This window comes from Megascapheus bottae, chromosome 14 (genome assembly GCF_031878675.1).
Source record: "Megascapheus bottae isolate mThoBot1 chromosome 14, mThoBot2.hap1, whole genome shotgun sequence".
NCBI lineage: Eukaryota > Metazoa > Chordata > Mammalia > Rodentia > Geomyidae > Megascapheus > Megascapheus bottae.
This window is the reverse complement of record NC_143522.1, coordinates 48,416,893-48,443,731: the sequence shown is the minus strand read 5'-3', so window position 1 is coordinate 48,443,731 and position 26,839 is coordinate 48,416,893. Positions and strand designations below refer to the sequence as shown.

The 26,839-nt window shown below is 40.8% G+C and overlaps 1 protein-coding gene and 1 non-coding gene across 3 annotated transcripts in view; one reads left to right on the top strand and one right to left on the bottom strand.

Annotated features, from left to right (window-relative positions):
* Positions 1-7,405: 7,405 nt before the first annotated feature.
* LOC150055207 (U6 spliceosomal RNA) lies at positions 7,406-7,511 on the top strand. The gene has a single exon (XR_016537748.1). It is a non-coding gene; the product is annotated as a U6 spliceosomal RNA (small nuclear RNA).
* Positions 7,512-24,102: 16,591 nt separating this feature from the next.
* Positions 24,103-26,839, bottom strand: part of LOC150055205 (uncharacterized) — a 28,843-nt gene continuing 26,106 nt past the window's right edge. For both annotated transcript variants that reach the window (XM_090345467.1, XM_090345468.1), the window contains exon 8: positions 24,103-24,753. In XM_090345467.1, the coding sequence (XP_090201593.1) occupies positions 24,637-24,753 (117 nt within the window). In that variant the 3' untranslated portion in view covers positions 24,103-24,636. The remainder of the gene's footprint in view (positions 24,754-26,839) is intronic.

Sequence of the window (26,839 nt, the reverse complement as noted above, 5' to 3'; positions counted from 1 at the left end):
TGCTCAGACCCTGAGCTCAAGCCCAGGACTGGCAAAAAAAAAAAAAAAAAGAAAAAGAAAAAAAGAAAAACAAATGGGAAGTCAAGTACCCATGGTTCTCATCTGTATTCCTTGGTGTGTGGCTCAAGTGGTAGAGTGCTAGCTTTGAGAAAGCCCAAGGATAGTGCCCAGGCCCTCAGTTCAAGCCCCAGTAACTGGCAAAAACAAAACAAATTAACCACAAAAATGGAGCTGTGGCTAAAGTGGTAGAACACTAACCTTGAGCAGAAAAGCTAAAGGATAGAGCCCTTGTTAAGTTCACTGGGTTAGTTTATCCAAAGAATTCTACAGCCTGCTTTTGTGATTACCATGGTTGAACATTAAAATGTGCTAGCCACTGTGATAAACATATGTGAGTATGGAGGATTTAAAAATCTCTCAAAATAAAGTTGCAATTATTAGGGAAGGATCAAATTCTATCAGGTTCATGACAAGAGTATTTAAGGGACCAAGATGGAAACCCAAGCAGGAACAAATCGCTGGCTTTATATTAGTGTGAGCAGGCAAACTTTTCTTGAGTGGTGGAATAGAAAGATGAACATGATCAAAGAAGCCAAAACGTGGTGAAGCAAGCTGAGAGCTGTGGCTCAAGGCTGTCCTAACTACTCAAGAGACTGAGAATTGAAAAATAAAATTCAAAGCCAGCCGAGGAAGGAAAGATTCTTTATCTTTAATTAACCACCAAAAAGCCAGAAGGGAAGGTGTGATTCTAATGGCAGAATGCAAAACTTGAGCAAAAAAAGCTTAAGGACAGCACTCAGGTCCAAATTCAAGCCTTAGTACCCCCCATCCCCCCCACAAACCACCTGTGATCTTACTTAGACAATGGAGATTGGTAATTGAGGTTTCAAGGTCAGCTTAGACAAGAAAGTTTTCTAGACTCCATCTGGACTGATATCTGGGTGCATGTCATGCCCTTGTTTGTCCTCTCTAGGGACATATGGGAGCACAAGTAGGAGGACTGCTGTCCAGGTATAGCCCTTTAAGGTTTCAGGATAGAAGTTTCAGGGATAGTGTTTTCAGTACACTGTTGCTTTCTGATATTCATCAGAACAAGAGGACAAAGACATCCTTCCCTGTTCTTGAGTAACTAGAAGCCTAACAATGGCAAGCTGTAATTGTAGAGCAGTGTTTCTCAATCCTGGCTTCAGTTAGGGGTTCTTTAAAGTACCAGTGTCAGGGTTGGGAGTGTGGCCTAGTGGTGTAGAGTGCTGGCTTTGAGAAAGCTCAAGGACACAGTGTCCAGATCCTGAGTTCAAGCACCAGGACTGGCAACAAAACAAAACAACAATGCCAAAGACTACAACCCTAGGCCAATGAAATAAATTTCTTTTTTCTTTCTTTTCTTCCTTCTATCTTTCTCTTTCTCCCTCTCCCCCTCTTTCCCTCTCCCTCCCCCTTTCTCTTTCTCTCTTGCCAGCCCCCCCCCTTTCTTTCTTTCTTTGGGTGCACATCCTGGGGCTAGAATTCAGGATCTGAGTGTGCTCCCTGAGCTTTGTACTCAAGGCTAGCTCTCTACCACTTAAGCCACACCTCCACTTCCAGCATTTTGTAAGTAGTTTATTAGAGATGAGAGTCTCACAAACTTCCTGCCTTTTTTTTTTTTTTTTTGGCCAGTCCTGGGCTTGAGCTCAGGGCCTGAGCCCTGACCTTGGACTTTCTCAAGGCTAGAGCTCTACCACTTGAGCCTCAGCATCATTTCCTGCTTTTTTCTAGGTATGTGGTATTGAGGAATCAAACCTGGGTCTTCGTGCATGCTAGGTAAGCACTCTACCACTAGGCCAAACTCCTGGCCCCTCCTGCTGATGTTTTTAACTGATCCTCAGATTTCAGTCTCCTGAGTAGCTAGGATTATAGGCATGAGCCACTGGTTCAAGCTTTCAAAGCCCATTTTATAATAAAGTATTGAATAGTTCATATAATTTATGGAATACCTGTATCCAAAACACTACTGGCAACACAGGGTACTGTGGTTTCAGATGTTTACCTCATGATTTCTAAGCTGATTAGAAACTGTGACTCACTGTCCCTGCAGGATCATCCTCAAAAAAAAAAAATCAAAATTCAAAGTATGTTCCTACCAAAAATCTATTGCTTTTGCACCTTACAAGAGTTGAAAAGTCTTAAGTAGAGCAATCCTAAGTTTATGGCCATGATATATGGAAGTAGTTGGGTTTGAGGAAGTAGAAAATGTCTGATGTGGCTATTGTGAGTACTCAAGAGCTCAGAAATAAGGAAATAGAGAAAGGCTTGAGGGAAGCACTGAGGGCACTGCTCCTGAAAACAGGAGCACAAGAACTTACAGTGTAATAAAGGCCCTGTTTTGCAGTATTCAACAGTCCAGGTACAGAGACACAGAGAGACTCAAATAGGGCTGAGATATTTCTAGATAAAAGAGGGGGAAGAAATATCGAATCAAAGAGTTGTTCTCAGATTACTTCCATGTACGAACCTTGCAGGAGGAAGGAAATTAACACTAAAGAAAGGATGTTTACTTGACAAGAAATGTCGATGAGAGACAGAAAGAAGACAGTAGGAGACTGAGAGAGTGGGGGGGGGAGAAAAAAGAAAAGACTGGAGACTGTCATAATTTAGAGGACATGAACATTTGACTTTATGGTGACCTCAGAGTGAGAGGACACCTTCTGCATAAAAAACTCATCTGTAAACATTGCTCAAGATTAAAAAAAAAAAAAAAAAAGCCACGACAATCTTTTTTTTTTTCTTTCCTACCTAAATCTGACTCACATGTCTTTAATTTCTTAGGTGGTTTCAAAAAAAATCTATTATCTGTTGTTGTGTTGTGCCTTTTTCCTAAAAAGCATACAAAATTGTCAACTGTGTGTGAATGCACATGAATGTAGGGCATCTTTAGGATGAGCACGTAATGTCCTCTTGGTCTCAGGACTTTGCCTGGACCTGGCAAAGTGATCACATGACATGTATAGTGCCAATCTTTAATTAGGAGCCACACTACGTAGGTTCCAATCCCAGCTCTGTGAGACAGTTCTTCAAACGTAAATGCTTACCAGCAAATGGTTAAGACAGAAAAAAAAAAGCTGATTTAAAAATCTCATGCTGGGACCCGGAGTTTGGCCTAGTGGTTAAAGTGCTTGCCTAGCATGCATGAAGACCGGGGTTTGATTCCTCGGTAACCATATACATAGAAAAAAGCCAGAAGTGGTGCTGAGGCTCAAGTGGTAGAGCTCTAGCCTTGAGAAAGTCCCAGGACAGTGCTCAGACCCTGAGCTCAGGCCCAGAACTGGCAAAAAAAAAAAACCCAACTAAACAAACAAACAAAAAACCTCATGCTAATACAGAAATCTCTAGTTTGAAACTATATGCTTATTTGGGAACCAGGGTCTCATGCCTGTAATCATAGCTACTCAGGAAGCTGAGATTTGAAGATTCAGGTTTGAAGCCAACTGGGGTAGAAAAATTCTGCAGATTCCATCTCCAATAAATCAGCAAAATGTCAGATAAGGCATTGCTCAAGTAGAGTACCCAGTGTGAGCAAAAAAGCTAAGAAAAATCTCAGGGTCATGAGTTTAGACCTTTGTACCAATACAAAACAACCCATGAAGAGTACACTGTTAAGCATAAGCAGTAATTTAATCTTTAAAATATTGATTTTGGGGGAAAGTTAGGGCATCTAATCTGTTTATTTGCCACTATTGAGGGTTATTGGAGTAGTCCTTCAATTCCAAAAAATACCAGGACAGGATGATTCCAGTGACCAAAGAATCAAGTTTAGTCCTGCTATTGCAAATCCTTAGGTTATTTGAAAAAGGTTATCTTTTATACATGGTATAGATTAAAGGGCCAGCTTCGTTTTTTGTTGTTTTTTTTTTTGCACTCTTTTGTGTATTATGCTTTGTGGCTACATACAATGTATTTCCTTTTCTGATTTATAAATTTATAATTACATTTTACATTTTCTTTAAAAGCAAGCCTGAGGTGAGTAGTGGTGGCTCACGCCTGTAATCCTAGCTACTCAGGAGGTTGAGAACTGGGGATTGTGGTTCAAAATCAGCCAGTCTTACAGACTCTTATCTCTAATTAACCACCAGAAAATTGGAAGTGATGCTGTGGCTCAAAGTGGCAGTGTGTTAGTCTTGAGGGGAAAAAGCTGAGGGACAGTGCTTAAGCCATGAGTTCATGCCCTACAAATGGCCAAAAAGAAAAAAAGAAAAGCAAGCTTGGAGCACAACTGTGATCCTAGACCAAACTCCCAGCACCCGATTTTTTTGTGTGTGCCAGTCCCGGAGCTTGAACTCAGGGCCTGAACACTGTCTTTGCTCTTTCTCAAGGCCACAGCTCTATGACTTGAGACACAGCACCATATATAGCTTTTTCAGTTTTTAAAATTAAGTTGCAAAACTCAAACTGTAAGTATAATATTGTTTTGAGAGCTGTTGATTAAAAACTATTTGCTCTATTTTCTTTAGCATAGCAGCTAAAGACTGGATATATCCTCCTTTTTTTTCCCTTCTTTTCCATAAATCATTATTTGAATGTCTGTAACATCTCACCACATAGCATTAGTAAAGCTCTTGGGGCCGGGAGTTAGGCCTAGTGGTAGAGTGCTTGCCTAGCATGCATGAAGACTGGGGTTCAATTCCTTGGGGCCACATACATAGAAAAAGCTGGAAGCGGTGCTGTGGCTCAAGTGGCAGAGCTCTAGCCTTGAGAAAGCCCAAGGATACTGCTCAGGTCCTGAGTTCAAGCCCCAAAACTGGCAAAAAAAAAAAAAAAAAGCCAGACTGGTAGCTCATGCCTGTAATCACAGCTAATCGGGAGGCTGCGATCTGAGGATGGCAATTCAAAGGTAGCCCGGGTGCTAAAGACCCTGAGACTCTCATCTCCAATTAACTACTAGAAAACATGAAGTGGGGCTGTGGCTCAAGGGTAAGGTGATAGCCTTGAGGTGAAGAGCTCAGGGACAGTTCCCAGGCCTAGAGTTCAAGCCCTATGACCTGGGGAAAAAAAACAAAACAAAACAACCCAGGTAGGGTGGCTCATGCCTGAAATCCTAGGTACTCAGGAGGCTGACATCTGAAGATCAAGGTTCAGTCAGCCCGGGAAACAAAAGGATCTGAGACTCTTACCTCTGATTAACTTCTAGAAAATGGGAAGTGGGGCTTGGCTCAAGGGTAGGGTGGTAGCCTTGAGCTGAAGAGCGCAGGGACAGTGCCCAGGCTGCATTCAAGCCCTATGACTCACACACACAAAAAAAAAGGGGGGGGGAAGCTCCTTATAGGATTAAAAGTATTACAAGTGTTAGAAAAAAACAGGCACCAGTGCTTATGTCCATAATTCTGGTAACTCAGGAAGCTGAAAACTGAATAAACTCAGTTCCAAGCCAGCCTGGGTAGAGAAGTCCCCAAGACTCTATCTCCCAGTTTACTAACAAAAAGCAAGACTTAGAGACATAGTTCAAGTGGCAAACACCAGCCATGAGTAAGAAAGCTGAGCAGAGATCAAGACAGTGATGACTAAAGAAAAGGCTCTTGACAATCAGTCCAAAAGGAAATTCTAGTTTCCAAGTGGCTTTTGTTTATATGCAAAGTGTAACCCAACGACACATTGGCTTTTTCCCACGGCAGCCTGATTCATCTTAGTCCTTAATCTCTGACCTGGTGAGGCATCTGTTTTGATCTTGTAAGTCCTGATCATGTTGGTCATAACAGTGTGAACATTCTCCCTGACATCTCAGTGACTGAGTCATGGCACATAACAACTCCCGATGCTCCACATTGACAACTCAACCCACCTGTACTTCAAGGCTTTCGGTGAATGCACACTCCAGTAGCTCACTGGTGAATGCACACTCCAGTAAGCTCACTGCTGTCTCCCTATACACCTTACACTCAGTCTGGTGGTCAGTGTTTGCCAAAAGAATCTCTGTGGCTCTATGAAGGCATTTTGTCTTACTTCGACTGTACTGGGGTTTGAACTCAGAGACCCAGTAGTGCTGTGGCTCAAGTGGTAGAGTAATAGTCTTGAGAAAAATGTGTCCAAGGACATTGCCCAGCCTTGAGTTCAAACCCCAGGACTGGGGAAAAAGAAAGACAGAAAGAAAAGTACATGTCATATAATTGTAATGGTCTGAAAACAATTAGGCCAGAAAGTTTTGAGGTTCTTTTCTTAAAAAACATTATTATTTGTTACAACTAATGTTCTTGTCAGTGCAGTTGATGACAGGCTAGGTAGGCACGTGTGCACATTGGCCTGAAGACCTGCCTTGCTGCAAGGCCAATCAGAAGTCAGTACTGTGTACATGACAGCACAGGTGATTGTTCTTCTCACTAGGTCACAACCATCTGACCAAAACACAGGTTTGTAAACATTTCCAGGTTCCTTTTGTCTCCCCAGCTCACATCTAGGGCTTCCTCAAGATTACTTGTCTCTGGATACTAGGGTGCTGTGTGGTTGCCTCTGGAAACTGAGTTACCCATTCATTAGAAGTTAGGGACTCTGCTAGAGGATAATGAGAAGGGAAGTTAGCAGGGTGGAAGCATCAGCAGCAGTCCTCCAGAGAAGGCCAGGGGTGAGAGATCAGGGTCGTGGTTTAGCATTGGGGGCAGGAGGGAAAGTTCCACAATGAATTGCCATAAAATGTTTGTTCCATATATTCAATAGATCTAATTTGTAATGGTAAAATCATTAATGATATGTCAGGCCATATGTCTAATTGTAGTTGTTTCTCACAACTTACTATTAAAGCCCAACAATTCTCATCTTCAGAGCTGCGTGCTTTCCTTTTCTTCTTTAGACTCTGCCACGAGGATAATGCTGCGCTGCATATTCAGCCTATGTGATGTAGTCACCACAAAAATGTGGTTGAATTAAAATACTTAATTCCCTTACTGGAATGTTACTAACAATATAATGTATACAATCTCTGCGCGCGCGCGTGCGCGCGCATGTGTGTGTGTGTGTGTGTGTGTGTGTGTGTGTGTGTGTGTGTGCACGTGCGTGCCTGTGACAGTACTGGGGCCGGAACTCAGGGCCTAGGCACAATCCCTTAGAGTTGGCTTTTTCTATGTATGTAGTGTCGAGGAGTGGAAGCTGGGTCTTTGCACATGCTAGGCATGCACTCTACCACTGGGCCAAACTCCCAGCCCAAGATCTTTTTTAATAGCATAGATATGCTAGAATACTTTCCTCATTTAAATTTTCTTAGCAATAGTGAAGAATAAATATTGCCAATTGCAATCTTTGACACAGGATCTGGAAGCACATTTTTTTTTCAGATTTCATTATTGCCTTCCGTGATCACAAACTCTTCTGAGGAAACAGATATATTCATTATCTTGACTGGAATATTGACATAGACATATCACATGTCAAAACACATCAAACTGTGCTCGCTTCAGAGGCACATATACTAAAATTGGAACAATACAGAGAAGATTATCATGGCTCTGCTCAAAGATGACATGCAAATTTGTGAAGTGTTGCATATTAAAACACACACATATCAAACTATACAGTTTCTTGTAGATCATGAAACAATTGTAAAAGATGCAAAAATGATTGTACAGGATTGGAAAAAAAGTAAATTCAGTAAAGAACTATAATTAGATTATAAAAAGAATTATAAGCTCAGAGAAGAACTATAATTATATAAAATAATATACATATATCTTACAAAGAAAATGTTGAACGGATGAATTCAGATCTTAAGTAGAGCATGATGTGTAACTAACTCCCTTTACAAAAGGCAGTGAAAGCAAAGGAGTAGATACTTCTTTCAGGGTAATAGTGATTTTCTGCTCTTGAACTGGATTGCACAAATACTGTACTTGAAGGGAATTCATTGAGACATGCAGTTATGATTAAATGTCCTCTTCCATATATCTATTATTCTTCAGGAAAATATTCTTCAAAAATGGCATAGGAGTTGAAGACTGAAATTTTCCCTTGAAATACATTAAAATTTTATAACCTCCTCATAAGGTTATTGATACTATTTATACTTTTTATACTATTTATATTTTGTGCTGGCCTAGGGCTTGAATTCAAGGTCTGAGTGCTTTCCCTGTGGGGTGTGTGTGTGTGTGTGTGTGTGTGTGTGTGTATGTGTGTGTGATGGGGCTTGAACTCAGCCTGGGTACTGTCCCTGAGCTCTTCAGCTCAAGGCTACCACCCTACCCTTGAGCCAAGCCCCACTTCTCATTTTCTAGAGGTTAAGTGGAGATAAGAGTCTCAGGTCCTGGGCTGAGAGTTTGGCCTAGCAGTAGAGTGCTTGCCTAGCATGCACAAAGCCCAGGTTTGATTCCTCAGTACCATATAAAAAGAAAAAAGCTGGAAATGGTGCTGAGGCTCAGGTGGTAGAGCTCTAGCCTTGAGAAAGTCCAAGGACAGTGCTCAGGCCCTGAGCTCAAGCCCAGGACTGGCAAAAAAAAAAAAAAAAAAAAAAAAAAAAAGTCTCAGGTCCTTTTATGCTGGGATGGCTTTGAACCTTGATCCTCAGATCTCAGCTTCCTAAGTAGCTAGGATTTCAGGCATGAGACAACGTGTCCGGCTTTTTTGTTGTTGTTGTTTTGTTTTGTTTTGTTTTTTGCTCAAGGCTGATGTTCTACCACTTGAACCACAGCTCCACTTCTAGCTTTTTGGTGATTTAATTGGTGATGAGTCTCACAGACTTTTGCCCAGGCTGGTTTCAAATCACTATCCTCAGATCTCAGGCTTTAAGGAGCTAGAATTACAGATATGAGTTGACAGTGCAGAGGCTTGCATCAAGGTTTTTTCCATTCATTCATTCTTTCTTTCTTTCCTTTTCTTTTTGTATAGCACTGGGGATTAACCTGGAGTGTTGCACCTGTTTGGCAAGCACTTTGCCAATAAGTTACATCCCAGCCCTTTGTTGTTGTTGCTTTAATGTAGTGCTTTTGAGTTGACATGAACAGCTCTCTCTAAATGGGTATAGAAATGGCAAATCACCATCATTGACCATTAACTAATTGTAAATTGAAGCCACCATTAGATATCACTATATATGTATGATATATAATAAATATATACTATATTTTTTTGCAAGTCTTGGGGCTTGAACTCAGGACCTGGTCACTGTCCTTGAACTTTTCTCAAGGCTAGAGCTCTACCACTTGAGCCACAGCACCATTTCCAAGGTTTTTTTTTTCTGTGTATGTGGCATAGTATAATCAAACCCAGGGCTTCATGCATGCTAGGCAAGCACTACCACTAAGCCACGCTCCTGGCCATATCCTATATTCTTCTATGTATAAAATTAAAAATAAAGCCAGGTATGGGTGTATCATGCCTGTAATCTTAGTTACTTAGGCAGCTGAGATCTGAGGATCATTGTTCAAAGACAGCCTGGGCAGAAAAAAATCAGACTCATCCCTAATTAACCAGCAAAAATCAGAAAGTAGAGGTGTGGGTCAAGGGTATAGAGCCAGCCTTGGGGGAAAGGAAGGAGGGAGAAAGATTGGCATTTCCTAATAGTAAAATTACACAGAGTAGATCAAGAATTATTTAATCCACCTCTTATTACCAAGGGGAGAAAATGGTAACTTCAGTGACTTAGCGGAAGTCATAGTCAGTTACTAGAAGGCCAGAACCAGTGCCTTAACCTCCTTTACTTCAATATGTCATGGTCAATCCTAGAAGGAAGCTTGGGGCTACTTTATGCACGGATTTATTTGTTTGTTTTTCATGTACTAACTACATAATTAATGAATGTTAAGAAGGACCTACTTGAGAGATCAAATGAAAAGGATGAGGAGAAAGGCTATAAATAGTCATAATTATAGGTACTTAATACTACAAAAAATCTTGAAATTCTATCATTATTAGTCATGGATATTCCATTTGTCATTGAGATGTACATGACAATTTCTGCACAGATGACTCAATCATTTTAATTTAAATAGTATCTAGAATGGGGGAAAAAAAATTAAAGACCTCATTCCACAGGATGTAAACACTAGATTTGACGTGAACTTCCTGAGAGGGGGAGGTTTACTGGAAACTTCCTATTCAGTTATAAAGAGAGTAAGGCAGTACAACACAGTAATCTACCTCTTTCAAGATTAGAAATGCTAATTTGGGGAACATAGCACAATGTTAACTACTTTGAGAGGTACTTGTAATATGCAGAAGAAATATTGACCAGATTTTAAATGAAAGGAAGTCTGATAAACATGTGAGTTGTTGGAAAGCAAAACATAGCATAGGAAACATGTAATTTATATCTTTCACCTATGAAGTGTCTTGAGTTGAAGTTACTGCTCTTATCATTAGTAGCCACTAGCCACACAAAATCGTAGGCTTCTCTGTGTGTGATTAATTGGAGAGAAGAGTTCTGCTTCAAGCTGCTATCCTCAGATCAGCCTCTCAAGTGGTTAGGATTACTGGTGCGAGCCACAGGTACCTCACATTGTTCTACAATTCTTGTGTTCCCCAAACTGTCGGTGTCCTATCTTTTTAGTACTTTGTTCTATAAAAGGCATCTTAATATTCTATTTTCAAGTAGTACAGGCTCCCATCTTTCCTCCTACCTCAGGTGAATATGTCATCCTTGGTCCTGGTCTTCTAGAGTTGCAGCCTCCCACACAACAGCAGACACCTACTCATTCACACGCTTTGGATGGCAAAACTATTTCTCATGCTGCAGTTGCCAATGAAGGGGGTGGTAGGGAAATCAGTCACCTAATCAATCAAAGAAAGATCAAAGCAAGCAAAAAAAAGAAGCGAAAAGAAAATAGAAAAAAATCAAAAGGCATCTCAGATCCCCCATGACTTAAGTTGTTTTTTTTTTGTCAGTTATGGGGCTTGAACTCTGGGCCTGGGCCCTGTCCCTGAGCTTTCAGCTCAAGGCTACCACCCTACCACTTGAGCCACAGCACCACTTCCGGTTTTCTAGTGGTTAATTGAAGAGTCTCCCATTCTTTTAGTGCCTGGGCTGGCTTTGAACCTTGATCCTCAGATCTCAGCCTCCTGAGTAGCTAAGGTTACAGGCATGAGCCACCTGGCTTGATTTTTATAACTCAGGCAGGCAGGGGCTTTTTCGAGCTTCATCTCAATGATGTTTATCCCTTCATCAGTCCCAGAAGTTTCATGTGCAGTTGGCTTGATGTTTTCTCTACTCCATTTTTTTTTTTTCTAGTCCTGGTGCTAGAACTCAGGGCCTGAGCACTGTCCTTGGGCTTTCTCAAGGCTAGAGCTCTACCAGTTGAGCCATAGCACCACTTTGGGCTTTTTTCTATGTATGTGGTACCAAGGAATCGGAATCAGGTCTTTGTTCCCCCATTTCTGTGCCCCCCCTTTACCCTCTTAAAGACAGAAAACCAAGACCAAAAATAATTTTTTATTGTTAGTATAAAGATGATGTACACAGGGGTTACAGTTACATAAGTCAGATAATTAGTATACTTCTTTTGGGACAATGTCACCTCTTCCTTTGCTCTCTCTGTTTTTCCCACCCACCCCCACCCACAAGTTGTATAGTTCATTTTCAACATAGTGTCTGTCTAGTGAGTACCACTGCTACATTTGTTCATGCTTTGTCCCTCCATTTCTGTGTCCCACCTTATTCTTCCAAAGACAAACAAACAAACAAGACAAAAAGAAAAAAAATAACAACAAAGAAAAAATCCTTCCTGGAGTTCATTTCCATAAATATTTTATATGATCAAAGGCACAGACACATTGTGCCTTTGTGGTCTTCCCTTAAGAGAAAAAATACTTCTTGTTTCCATTTCCTGGAGTTCATTTTGATAAATATTATTTTATATGATCAGAGGCACAGAGGCATTGTACCTTTGTGTTCTCCTAAGAATATCCTCCTTTGGTTCACTGTATGTGAATGCCTAGAGCCTTGTATAATTTATCCTGTGACAGTGTGTTTCAGATCTAGCTCCTGCATAGCACATGTAACTATATAACATCTTTTTCTAAAGATGTATCTCCCTATATACCCTAGGCTAGCCTTGAATTCTCCATCTTCCTGCCTCAGCTTCTTAAATGTTGGAATTACAGGCATGTATCACCAAGCCCAAGTATAAAATCATTTCTCCCCACCCCCTAGCATATTTTATTTTTTATTAGCTTACACTATACCAAGGAGGATATCATTGTTATATTTCCACACACACTCCAATCATCTCACACCTCTATTATTCTTCCACCCCATTCCCAATTTCAATAGATTTCCTTGTTCAGTTTTTGTTTTTTTTTTGCCAGTCCTGGGCTTGAGCTCAGGGACTGAGCCTGGTGCTTGGACTTTCTCAAGGCTAGAGCTCTACCACTTGAGCCTCAGCATCACTTCCAGCTTTTTTGGTAGGCAAGCACTCTACCACTAGGCCTAACTCCAGGCCCCTTGTTTAGTTTTTTTTAATTGCAAACAATCCATTTTGACCATGTTAGGTCTGGCCGGAAAAATGGCCCCTTCTCTCCTACATAACCCCAGTCCTACCAGGAGTCAATCCCATCTCTCTACAAGCTGCACCACATGTGGGCCAGCAGTTTGGATACCCCTAATAAACTCTTCTCTGCCTGAATAATTGCATGGCAGTTCCTTTCTGCAAACCTAACAGAACATATTCATCCTCTTTCAAAATGTATTTCAAAAGTGTTTACCTTCCGCTCTTATTTTCTCCTCTCCCTTTCCTCATCCCTACTTAAGTATCTTACTTATGTATTTACTTACTTATTTTTGTGCTAGTACTAGAACTTGAACTTAAGGTCTGGGCACTGTCCTTTGGCATTTTTGTTTATTTGTTTGTTTGTTCAAGGCTATAGTACTTGAGCCACACCTCTACTTCCAGATTCTTTTTTTTTTTTTTGCCAGTCCTGGGGCACAAACTCTCAGCCTGGGCACTGCCCCTGAATTTCTTTTGCTCAGTGTGAGTATACCTCCATTTGAGCCACAGCACACTTCTGGCTTTTTTGAGCAGTTTATTAGAGAGAGGAGACTCATGGAGTTTCTTGGCCAGATTAGCTTCGAATTCCAATCCTCAGATCTCAGCCTCTGAATAGCTAAGATTACAGGCATGAGTCACTGGCACCCAGCTCTAAGATTTTTGGGGGGAGGGGACAGTCCTGGGCTTGAACTCAGGGCCTAAGCACTGTCCTTGGACTTTCTCAAGGCTAGAACTCGACCACCTGAGAAGCCTCAGCACCACTTCTGGCTTTTTTCTATGTATGTGGTACCAAGGAATCGAACACTGGTCTTCGTGCATGCTATGCAAGCACTCTACCACTAGGCCAAACTCCTGGCCCCCAGAATTATCAGTGAATTTTCTTTTTTGTGTATGTGTGGGGGTCATGGGGCTTAAAATCTGGGCCTGGGCATTGTCCCTGAGCTCTTCAGCTAAAGCTGCTGCCAGATTTTTTGATGATTATTTGGAGGTAAGACTCTCACAGACATATGCCCGGAGTTTGGCCTAGTGGAAGAGTGCTTGCCTAGCATGCATGAAAACCTGGATTCAATTCTACAGTACCACATACCTAGAAAAAAGCCAGAAGTGGTGCTGACGCTCAAGTGGTAGAGATCTAGCCTTAAGAAACTCCAAGGTCAGTGCTCAGGCCCTGAGTTTACACCCCAGGAATGATAAAAAAAAAAAAAAAAAAAAAAAAAAGAATCTCACATACTTTCCTGCCCAAGCTGGCTTTGAATAATGATCTTGAGATCTCAGCCTCCTGAGTAACTAGGAGCATAAGTATGAACCACTGGCACTTGGGATAACATAATTTTTTAACCAAACAATATATGTGAATATTACACCCTGAAATACTCCTTTATACCTGATTATAAATCGCAGAGTCATTACTGTTGGATATTGGGGTGATTTCCAATTTTTCACCTTTATATAGGGAGCTACCACACACAAATCATTTCACAAACAAAACAAAACAAACAAACAACAACAACAAAAAAACCCAGGGTCATTTAAAATATGATGTAAAAATCAATGTTTATAAATTCTTTAGTAAAAAAAACAACAACAGGTTTTTTTTTTTTTTTTTTGCCAGTCCTGGCTTGAACTCAGGGCCCAAGCATTGTCCTTGGGCTTTCTCAAGTTAGAGTTGTACCACTTGAGCCATAGCACCACTTCCAGCCTTTTCTATGTATGTGGTACTGAGGAGTGGAACCTGGGTCTTTGTGCATGCTAGGCAAACACTTTACCACTGGGCCACACTTTCAGCCTCCAAACAAGTAATTATTCTTTTTGCCAGTCCTGGGGCTTGAATTCAGGGCCTGGACACTCCCTTTGGGCTTTCTCAAGGTTAGCTTTTTCTTTGTATATGGTATCGAGGAATCAAATCCAGAGCTTTGTGCATGCTAGGCAAGAACTCTACCATTAGGCCATGCTTCTAGCCCCCAAACAGGGAATTCTCTTAAGCTCCTAGAAATTGAAAGATGTTTAAATATTCCTTAAGACCTTTATTACATTTCTTTTAGAAACAGATGAAGATCTCCTGCTCTGATCAGTAGAACTGATGACAACATCTCTTTCTTGAAGCCTTGTTCTGAAGACTCAGGAAGTTATGTAACAGATTTTTATCCGGAAAGAGATGGAGGGCCCAGGCCAATTCACTCTGCCACTTGGTATTTGAATAAGAAACAGAAACTCTGCATTTGGGGCTGTCACATTCCTGTTACGTGAAACACAACATGTAGACCAGAGACAAAGAACTGTGGACAGTCTTTCATCTCCACAGAGCTTTTGCAAATGACTTCCATGCAGAACTACAGGTGGAAAGTAAGTCTAAATTTAGAAGCAAGATTATGGTGCGATCACTTGGCAAATATCTAAGGCTTTTTGTTGTTGTTGTTTTTTGTTTTTGTTTTCTGGGCAATGATTACCTCAACTGGGTAAAGAATTTATCTTTTCAGGTACATATTCATTTCTTTTTTCTTTTTCTTTTTTTTATACGGGGAGAGCCTGTTTTGGACTAAAGGTTAGTGTTCTACCACTTGAACCACAGTTCTACTTCCAGATTTTTGGTGGTTAATTAGATATTAAGAGACTTTGTGCTGGGGATGTGGCTTAGTAGTAGAGTGCTTGCCTTGCATGCACGAAGCCCTGGGTTTATTTCCTGTGTACCACATAACAGAAAAAGAAGTAGTGCAGTGGCTCAAGTGGTAAGGTGCCAGCCTTGAGCAAAAGAAGCTCAGGAACAGTGCCCAGGCCTTGAGTTTAAGCCCCAGGACTGGCCAACAGAAGAAAAAAGAAATTAAGAGACTCACAGATTCTTGTACCTAGGCTAGCTTTGTGATCCTCAGATCACAACCCTGACCTCAGCTCTGGAATTCTAAGGCTCTTCAATATACAAACATTCTTGAAAAGAGTCCAGAATCAAACTTGCTGGTGCCTCTGTTTGTAGCAATGCAAGAGATCAGCTGAGCAAAATGGCTGGCCACTTAAGAGATCAGAGGATAGTGGGTCAGCCCTGGCATAAAAGCTCATGAGACTCCATCTCAACCAGTGCCTGAGCACAGTGGCACATTCCCGTTTTCCTCGCTATGAGAGAAGCACAATTGCTGCCACACTGGTGCAGGCCTATCACCTCCAAGTTGTTGAGGAAGCCCAGGTAGGATTGCAGGCCAGACAGCCCTGGGGCATAAAGTGAGATTGGGCTTTGAAAATAACCAGGAAAAATGGAAGGACAAAGGGCAAACAAGTGCAGCAATGGTACTCACTAGACACTATGTTGAAAATGAATTAATCAACTTGTGGGTGGAGATGGGAGGGAAGAACTACTAGAGAAAGAGGAAATGGGCGACACTGTCCAGAAAGAAATATACTCATAACTTGACTTATGTAACTGTAACCCCTCTGCACATCACCTTTATAATAACAATAAAAAAATAACCAGCCTACTTGACTCATTTGATCCCCTCAACAAGTGTTTGTAAGAAGCTCTTCAGTGGTGTTAAAACGAACGGGCGAAAAAACTGTTGTAGCACAACTCCATTTCAATTGTATCCTCTTTAAGAAAACTAGGTGTATTAAACTTCCTACAACTTTTTTCCCCAATGATTTTTCTATTTAGAAATTGTGAAATAACTCATCTGAGGTGATGCAGTTTTCTTCTTTTGTTCTCTTTCTATTGTTTTTTTCTCCCCTGTCTGTTTCTTTTCTGTCTCTTTTCTCTCTCCTCTCATTCCTTGTGCTGGTCCTGGGGCTTGAACTCAGCACACCTAGCTGCTGTCCTTGAACTTTTGTGCTTAAGGTTAACTTGAGTCACAGTTCTACTTCTGGCATTTTCTTTTATTAAAAAAAATTATGGATAAAAGTCTGACTTTCCTGCTCGTCTGGCTTCAAATTATGATCCTTAGATCTCAGCCTCCTGAATAGGTAGGATTATGGATATGAACCATCAGGTTCACTACACAAAGTATATTTTTGCCAGTCTCAGGGCCTGAGCACTGTCCTTGGGCTTTCTCAAGTCTAGAGCTCTACCACTTGAGTCACAGCACCACTTCCAGCATTTTCTGTGTATGTGTTACCAAGGAATGGAGCCTGGGTCTTCATGCATGCTAGGCAAGCACTCTACCACTAGGCCAAACTCCTGGCCTACAATTAAAGTATTTTTGCACGAATTTTCTAAATGCCTTTGAGGTATTACCTAAGTGGCTTAATTATTAGCTATGACTACATTTTGGCAAAGTTTCATGATTGCTTTTTTCAGTTCTCAACAATTCATGTTAGACCTTTGATTCTGTTTTTAAGCTTCCTCTACGCTATTGAGGTCCTGTGTACTGTCTTTTAGCTTCTCCCCTCCCTCTACTCTCAATGCTGGCACAGTCCACTTCAATCACAGCTCCACTTCTGGATTTTTGCTGATTAAATGGACACAAGAATCTCATGGACTTTCCTGCTGAGGTTTTTTTTTTTTGGTGCTGGTGCCTTGTAATCCCCCTTAGCTTTCTCACACATGTCTAGTGCTCTACCATTTGATCCGTGTGTCCACTTCAGCATTTTGCTGAAGACCGAGACTGGAAGACATTTTTTCCAGTGCTGGATTCAAACTAAAATCTACAGATCTAAAATCCACGGATATCAGCCTTCTGAGCAACTATGACTATAGGTGTAGGCCATCAGAGCTGAATTTGCCAAGTGATTAAAAAAAATTAAAATTTGGGCCGGGAGTTTGGCCTAGTGGTAGAGTGCTTGCCTAGCATGCACCTGGGTTCAATTCCTTGATACCACATACATAGAAAAAAGCCAGAAATGGTGCTGTGGCTCAAGTGGTAGAGCACTAGCCTTGAGAAAGCCCAAGGACAGCACTCAGGCCCTGAGTTCAAGCCCCAAGACTGGCAAAAAAAATTATTAGGAAATTAGGAAATGGATGCATGGCTCAAGTGGTAAGAGTACCTGCTAAGCAAGCAATTGAACAAGTGCCAGATTCAAGATCTATGCCTGCCTGCTTGCCTTCCTTCCTGGCACTGTCCTTGGGCCTTCTTAAGGCTAGAGCGCTATCACTTGAGGAACAGCACCACTTCTGATTTTTTCTATGTATGTGGTAAGGAGGATTTGAACCCAGGTCTTCGTGCATGCTAGGCCAACACTCTATGACTAGGCCAACCTCCTGGCTTCAAGATTCTTTACTAGTCAAACAAACCAAAAAGTCCATTCAAATTTGGAGAAATGAAAACTAAGCAAGCTAAAACCAATAATAATAGATAGGATTAACAGCCCATTTGAAACCTTTATCTCACCACTTTGTTGTTCCCCCTTCCCTTCTCTAATGCAGATAAACATATATAATACACCAGGTACCAAAATCAAATACAGTGATGACAGGGGATAAACCATAGGGGGAAAAAAAGAAATAACTTCATATAGTACATTAAAAAAACAACCACAAAGAAAAATCTTGTTTCTTTACCTTGGAGTTCATTTTGCTCAGCATCATCTTATATGATCATATGTACTTAGCTACTGAGCTATTGTGATCTTCTGCTAGGACTATCCTAGCCATTTAGTAATTATTACAAATGCGTGAAACCATGGATTCTGTGCTTTCTTGGTTCTGGCTTACTGCATTTAATATGATTTTTTTTTCCTCCAAGATTCTGACAGTTACATAGCAGGATTGGAACTTCTCAACATCAACCTTAGGAACATTTTGAGCTGTATTTCATCCCACAAATCATGGGTACTGGAATGTCAGAATGCAAACAGGTTTTAAGGAAGTTCCAAATACAGTTTTTCTTTTTGTAAGCAAATGAAGTTGGGCTTATTTGTTCTAAGGTATTTTCCAACTCTAATAAAAGTCTGCTTCCTTGAATTCTTATATTCAAACAGAAAGTATCCCTCTTTTTATTTACATCTTGTGGTCTAACCTAACTAATAATGTCTGTCTTGCAAGGACAATAAACAGAAGCTGAGTCATTTTCTCAGGCAGATAATGTTTTTCTTTTTCTTTTTTTACCAGTGATGGGGCTTGAACTCAGGGCCTGAGCACTGTCCTTGGACTTTTCTCAAGGCTAGAGCTCTACCACTTGAGCCACAGCACCACTTCCAGCTTTTTTTTTAATGTATGTGGTACCGAGGAATCGAACCCCGGTCTTCCTGCACACTGGGCAAGCACTCTACCACTAGGCCAAACTCCTGGTCCTCATTTCAGTTTTCCTTTCCTCCTTTTATGACACAAACTGGGGCTATTTTTTTTTTCAGTTACATATGAAGAGTTCAGCCAAGTACTGGTGGTTCATGCCTGTAATCCTAGCTACTCAGAAGGCTGAGAAATGAAGATCTTTCAAAGCCAGCCTGGGAATGAAAATCATTGAGACTCTAAACTCCAATTAACAACTAGAAAACTGGAAGTGGCACTGTGGCTCAGGTGGTAGAGTGCTAGCCTTGAGCTGGAGAGCTCAGAGACAGCACCCAGGCCCAGAATTCAAGCCCCACGACTGGCCAAAAAAAGGCTCAGGTATTATTTTAAAGTTTATTAAAAAATTAGAGGAAAAAAAAAGAAAGAAACCAGACTTTTTCTTTTCTCTTTTGTTCTTTTTTTATTTTTTTGTTGGTCATGGGGCTTGAACTCTGGGCCTGGGTACTGTCTCTGAGCTCTTCAGCCCAAAGCTAGCACTATACCACTTTGAGCCACAGTGCCACCTGTGGTTTTCTGGTGGTCAATTGTAGATAAAAGTCTTGTAGACTTTCCCATTCAGGCCACTTGGAATCATAATCTGCTCAGATCTCAGACTTCTAATATACAGGACTTACAGGCGTGAGCCACCATGCCTGATTTCAGACTTACTATCAATGTAGACAAAAGCTCACATTAGTAATTCCAGAGTCAAGCACAAGTGGTGGGTAAACGCCTAAGTTTCAGCTACTTAGGAGACTGAGGCCAGAGGATCACCTGGGTTTGGGAGTTTGGAGTCAGCCTCCCTATCTCAAAAAACAACAAAAAGGTATACCTTTTAGGACATCAGATTAGATTAATAGTATCAAACAATACCAATTACAATATTAATCATGTTGGGGACTGGTGATGTGGCTTATTTTTCTTGGCTTAAACAAGGAACAGATCTATAAATCCTAGTTGTAGCTCATGTTTGATAATTATTGAACTCTCATATTTGATGAGGAATCTAAATGCAAATGAAAGCAGATATCTACTAGTAATCTTGCTTTTGTGATTAGCAACCACAATAAAGCTTAAAAGGGTAAAGCAGCACAACGAAAGAGCAGCCTTTGATATATATTTTTTTGCGGGGGGGGGGTAGGGTTATGGGGCTTGAACTCGGCCTGTGCACTATCCCTGAGCTCCTCAGCTCAAGGCTACTGCCCTACCCTGGAGCCAAGCCCCACTTCCCATTTTCTAGATGTTAATTGCAGATAAGAGTCTCAGGTCCTTTGTGCCCAGGCTGGCTTTGAACCTTGATCCTCAGATCTCAGCCTCCTGAGTAGCTAGGATTACAGGCGTGAGCCACCGCCTGGCTGATATTTGGATAGAAAAAGGTTGACTCAACTTCCTGTTTTACCATTTTCTTACTGTTCAACCTCCCCACACCCCACTCCCAGGTGGGGGAAGAGGTGTGTGTGTGTGTGTGTGTGTGTGTGTGTGTGTGTGTGTGTGTGTGTGGTGGGTGGGATTAAAGTCAACATTCTGCTCAAGGCTGGCACTACCACAAGGCCATACTTCTAATCTTTATTTGTTTATTAATTTATTTTTGTTTTCTATTTGGAAATGGAGTTTCATGGATTTTGCTGTCCAGGTTGGCTTCTCAGTCTCCTGAGTAGCTAGGATTATAAGTATAAGCCACTAATCTCTCTCTCTCTCTGAAATCTATTGTAGATTGATCTATAACAGTTTTTGTGGATCTATCCTCAACAGCTGTGTAATCCACTATGTCCCAATCCTTGTATGTATGTATGTATGTATGTATGTATGTATGTATGTATGTATGTATGTATGTATGTATGTATGTATGTGATGGTACTGATGCCTGAGTTCCCTCTCTACTTTAGCTGTGTGTGTGTGTACTGGTCTTGGGGCTTGAACTTAGGGCCTAGGCACAGTCCCTGAGTTCATTTTGCTCAAGGTTTTTGCTTCTAGCTTTTTCTGAGTAGTTTATTGGAGGTAAGAGTCTCATGGACTTTCCTGCCTTGACTGACTATGAAATTGTGATCCTCAGAGTAGCTGAGCAGTTAGTATTACAGGTATGAGCTACCAGTCCCCCAGCTCCCCTGAATTTTTGTACTCTACCATTTGAGCCACATATCCATTTTCAGCTTTTTGAACGTTAACTGGAATTAAGAGCCTTAGGGTTTTTCTGCTTGGTCTGGCTTTGAATTGCAATTCTCAAATCTCAGCCCCCTGAGTTGCCATGATTATAGGTATTATCTACCGGCTCCAGCATTTTTTTTTTGCCATGATACAATTGAGATTTACATAGTTTGTTTCTTTAAATTTTGAAAAGATTATTATTATAAAGATGAGTGTAAAGGGGTTATAGTTACATAAGTCAGGTAACAAGTACATTTCTTTTTTTTGGCAGTCACCCCTTCCACATTTTTTTTTTTTTTTTGCCAGTTCTGGGCTTGAGCTCAGGGCCTGAGCACTGTCCTTGGACTTTCTCAAGGCTAGAGCTCTACCACTTGAGCCTCAGCACCACTTCCGGCTTTTTTATATGTATGTGGTACCAAGGAATCGAACTCAGGTCTTCATGCATGCTAGGCAAGCACTTTTAACCACAAGGCCAAATTCCCGGCCCCCCTTCCACATTTTTTTTGGTGGGTCATGGGGCTTGAACTCAGCCTGAGCACTGTCCCTGAGCTCTTCAACTCTTGAGGTAAGCCCCACTTCCCATTTTCTAGAGGTAATTGGAGGTAAGAGTCTCAGGTCCTTTTGTGCCCAGGCTGGCTTTGAACCTTGATCCTCAGATCTCAGCCTTCTGAGTAGCTAGGATTAGAGGCCACGCCCAGCTACCCTTTCCACATTTTTTTCTCAGGAAAGAATTATGAGCCACTTGTGCTGGTGGATCATGCTATAATCATAGCTATTTGGTAGACTGAGATAGAAAAGATGGAGACAAGGCTCAACCAGGAGAAAATAATTCACAAGACCTCTTCTGTAGCAATAGCTAGATACAGTGGAAAGTGCCTGCCAATCTAGTTAGGAGGGGAAGACTGGTATTGAGGTTGGTCAGGAAGTGAGACCCTATGTCATCTCTATGGAGTACAGCTGGGAATGGGTAGCTCATGCATCTAATCCTAGTTATCCAGGAGGCTGAAAATTAAGGAATGTGGTTCAAAGCTAGCCACAGCAGAAAAGTCTGTGATAATCTTAACTCCAATTAACCAGCAAAAATCAGGAAGTAGAGCTGTGGCCCAAGTGGTTAGAGTATTGGCCTTGAACAAGAAAAGCCAAGCAAGTGTTAGGTCCTGAGTTCAAACCTAGAACTGGCACAGAAAAAAAATGCAAAAAAGGATTGAGGTGTGGCTCAGCAGTAGAGTTTCTTCTATCTAGCAAACATGAGTTTCTGAGTTTAATTCCCAAGGCTGCAAAAAGAAAAAAGTTATGAATATAATTCTGTTTTCACTGATCCATAATCAATTTATTTCTAGAAAGTCATATTGGGCTATTTTTATTTTTCCATCTCCTACAAAGGCGCAAAATACCAAACAATGTTAAAGAACTTGCCCAGATGATCAGTTGGTGGCAAGGATTAAGGTGAACTTAATACAGTTGGAAATGAGGATCCTTAATATGATTATGACTTTTATATCACTTTTCTTGGAAATCTCTTTTGAAAAAGTCTCATATTAGTCCCAATTTGTACCCTGTTTATATGCTCTTCCATAAGTGGTTGTCAAGGTGTTTATCTACCACTCAGTCCCTGTACAAAGTACACGTACCTGGGAACTCTTGCTAAAGAAACATGATTGACACAGAATGTGGCTAAGTGGTAGAGTACTTGCCTAGTATGCATGAAGCCCTGGGTTCAATTCCTTGGAACCACATAAACAGAAAAAGTCAGCAGTGGTGCTATGGCTCAAGTCGTAGAGTGCTGACCTGGAGCAAAGGAAGCTCAGGGATAGTGCCCAGGCCCTGAGTTCAAGCTCTAGGACTAGCAAAACAAAAACAAAACCCCATTAACTTGTATTACTACTGGACAAAGTAGAGCAGAGGGTGCTTGTTTAAGGCATTTGATAGGTCTAGAGATGTGATCGACAGCCCATGTTCCAAGGCCCGCCTAATCAATACTGTCTTCGTGAACAAATTCCTCCTAAAATAAATAACTTGTAGGTGCTTTTATGTCTCCAGTAAAACTCTTGTATGTTCATGCCTGCAACTGTATTTACATGAAAACATGTTTGGAAGTTTATTTGAGCTTTTTTTCCCCTTTTATCTTTTGCCAGTCCTGGGGCCTGAACTCAGGGCCTGGGCACTGTTCTTGAGCTTTTTTTTTTTTTTTGCCAGACCTGGGGACTGAACTCAGGGCCTGAGCACTGTCCTTAGGCTTTGGCAAGGCTAGTGCTCTCCCACTTGAGCCACAGCACCACTTCTGGCTTTTTCTATGTATGTGGTACCAAAGAATCGAACCCAGGGCTGTGTGCATGCCAAGACAAGCACTCTATCACTAGACCAAACCTCTGGCCCAGGCCAAACTCCCAGTCCTTATTTAAGCTTTTCTCTTCAATGCATCTGTGTGTGTGTGTGTGTGTGCGTGTGCATGCGTGTGAGTGTATGTCCCTTAGCAAGTTTCTATTGTCTTGTTTTTGGCATTTTTTTTTTGGTCATGTAACTTGTTGGACATTTAACAAATCTGTCAGTAGAATTCTTGTTGTTTTCTTTTTTGACTTGAAAGTTTCCATAATGCCCCATGGATTTTTCTCAAGTCTCTTCATAAACAATTTTTTTTTCTCTAGCCTTGAGAAAAAGAACCCAAGGACAGTGCTCAGGCCCAGAGTCCATGCCCAGGACTGGCAAAAATAAATAAATAAATTTTGGTGCCAATTTTGGGGCTTTAACTCAGGGTCTGAGTATTATCCCTGAGCTTTTCCCCACTCATTATTTGGAGAATACTTTATTAGTTTCTGTAATCAAACCTATGTAGATAAGACCTTACATATTTAATACAGTATGTTTACCCCTGTACAAATGAAAAAAAACTAAGTTTAACATTTGTAGACCAATTTGGCTATTAAGCACTCTATCACTAACCTACATTCCCAATCTTTGTTTTTCTTTTCCATTAACCACTTTTTTGGTGGTTAACCAGAAATATGAGTGTAACTGATTTTACTGCCCCGGCTGGCTTTTAACCATGATCAACCTAAGCCATGGCTTAACTGCCTATTTATTAAAGGCAACACCCTGAATTTAAACCCAGTACTAACAAAAATAACAACAACAGGAGGGAGAGAGAGAGAGAGGTGTGTGTGTGTATGTGGGGGAGGAGGGGAAAGAACAGTGCTCAAGCTCAGTGTAGAACAGGAGTCTTACAATTTCAGACCTATCTTAGTCTTCTTGGATTATGCTGTAAGGAATTTATGGAATAGATAAAATAATAAGGATACAGAATAAAAGAAACTACTTCTAGACTTCTAGGGTGTCCTATTTTAATAGATTTAATGAGTCAAGACAGACATAGTTATGTTTTTAACAGAACAAAAGGGAAAACAAAGGGGCTGGGAATGTGGCCTAGTAGTAGAGTGCTTGCCTGGCATGCACAAAGACCTAGTTTTCGATTCCTTAGTACCACATACACAGAAAAAAGCTGAAAGCTGTAGAACACTAGCCTTGAGAAAGCTCAAGGACAGTGCCCAGGCCCTGAGTTCAAGTCCCAGGACTGGCATTTAAAAAAAAAAAAAAAGGGAAAAAACAAAATTCAAATAAATATTTTAATTATACTATCAAACAAAGTAGAACAAGAGTTATATATGTACCTACTATGCATCCATGTATATATATGCATATATACATATGCATCCATATATATATATGGATATATTTTTCCATATATATATAGCCATGCAACCATAAACAATGTAAAAGAGAACAAGCAGAAAAGTTTAAAGTAGGATACTGGATGTCTCCCCATTACTTTGTAATACACTCAATACAACACTATACTAGGTAGAAAGCATTGCTTTGGTGCTAGAGAATCTTGTATAAATGAATTTGTTCAAGGGCTTCTCTGTCAATATCCTTTTGTGGGTATACCTCATAGTTCAGTGGCACTTCTTCAACCCAGAGGGATAAATCTATATTGGTCTAGGAAAGAGAAGACAACAAACAAACATTGAAAAACGCACAGAGTCACTCTCCAGAATTTCCCAAAGCCATCCTGTACACAGTACTTGACATAGTAGGTTTTATTCTGTGGAGCCACAGGAATACTTTTGAATTGTATCACATGGCAGGTTTGTGGATTTAGAAACTTATTTTATTCTGATTTTAGAACTCAAAAGAATAAACTATAGCATAATCATTCTCATGTAGTAGACAGAATGTGGTAAGTGCACTAGACTTAAACAACAGTGGACTAAAACAACACCAGGAGTACACAGAAAACACAGCTCGGCTGTTCACAAGGCCCTCCCATCACAAACACAAATCCCTGCCACTGAGGCACCACTGCACTGAAAGTTTTCTTGAGGAGGAAAATATGGTTATCAAGAGTTTACATGGACTCTTTTCAAATACTATGTTTTAATTTTTTTAATGTTATGCCACTCTAATGGTTGTTTGGACAGATTTATGTATTTAGTATGAAAGGTGTTATTCTGGTAAGAAAAAAACCATTAAATTATTTCTATACATATACATACAATAAAATAATAGTTGTTATTCTGAAGAGGGAAAAATCTTGGCTGGCCTGATCCTCCTACTTGTATCTTCCATATAGCTGGGATGATTGGTTTGTACCATCCTGCCAAGCTTATAGGTTAAAATAAAGTCTATTCTTTTTTTTGCCTGGGCTGGCCTTAACCTGTGATCCTCTTAATGTCTACCTCTCTAGCAGCTAAGATTATAGGCATTAGCTACCACACTGGACGGGGCCTGAGCACTGTTCTGGAGCTTCTTTTGCTCAAGGCTAGCACTCTAGCACTTGAGCCACAGTGCCACTTCCAGCTTCTTCTGTGTATGTAGTACTGAGGAATGGAACCCAGAGGTTCATGCATGCTAGGCAAGCTCTCTATCTCTAAGCCACATTACCAGCCTAACACTGGCCATTTTAAAATGTATTTTAGCTTTTTTGTTTTGTTTTGAGAAACAACAGAGAGATTTGTTGTCTAGGCAGGTCTTGCAAAAGAGATATGAGATCTCCCACAAAGTTGGAACTAAAGGCTGGCCTATTCCTCCTTGGTATGATAAGGTTGTTCTATGCTTCTTATAGATGTTTATTAGTGTTTGGTTGCCTTGGTTTTCCACTCTATTTCTATTTCAGTTGTAAGAGTCAAAAGGCCTAGATTCAAATCAGGCTCCATCACCAGATAGGTTTTTACTCGTAGGTAGTGGTTTTTCTTCATAAATAAAATGGAGCCTAGATGTTAATAAGACATGTAAGCTAACCTACTTATTCATCCTACTTCTGACAGTTCCACTATTTCTTTCATCCCTATTCAATTGTTTTTTCCTTCCTTCCTTCCTTTCCTTCCTTCCTTCCTTCCTTCCTTCCTTCCTTCCTTCCTTCCTTCCTTCCTCCCTCCCTCCCTCCCTCCCTCCCTCCCTCCCTCCCTCCTTTCTTTCTTTCTTTCTTTCTTTCTTTCTTTCTTTCTTTCTTTCTTTCTTTCTTTCTTTTTCTTTCTTTCCTTTCTTTCCTTCTCCCCACCACCACTCTCTCTCTTCCCAAAGCTGAGGACCAAACTAATGGCCTTGCTCTTCCACTGAGCTAAATCCCCAACCTCCACTAGTGTTTGGTAATTTAAAATAATTACCATCTAGTTTAAAAAGTTTAATAGGGAAGCAAGGCAATCTAATCTATATTTAGATGTGAAATACATTTCAGAGCTCTTGAGATCAGGAAATAAACTACACATTCATACTTAAGCAAGAAGCCTGCTTGGTCACTACAGGCATAAGTGGTTTACACCTATAATCCAACCAACTTGGCAAGTTGGAAAGTCATGGTCTGAAGCTAGCCTGGGGAGAAAACTCTGTGAGACTCCATCTTAACAGAGGGAAGCTGAACACAATGGTATGTGCCTTCATCTCAGAATCAACAAGGAAGTTTAAAACAGGTAGTAGGTAGTTGAGGTATGCATCTGGCTAGCAAGTGAGAACCTGTCTCAAAATTGACTGGTTCAAGAGGTCTGGAGCTGGGCGTGGTGGCTCACACCTGTAACCCTAGCTACTC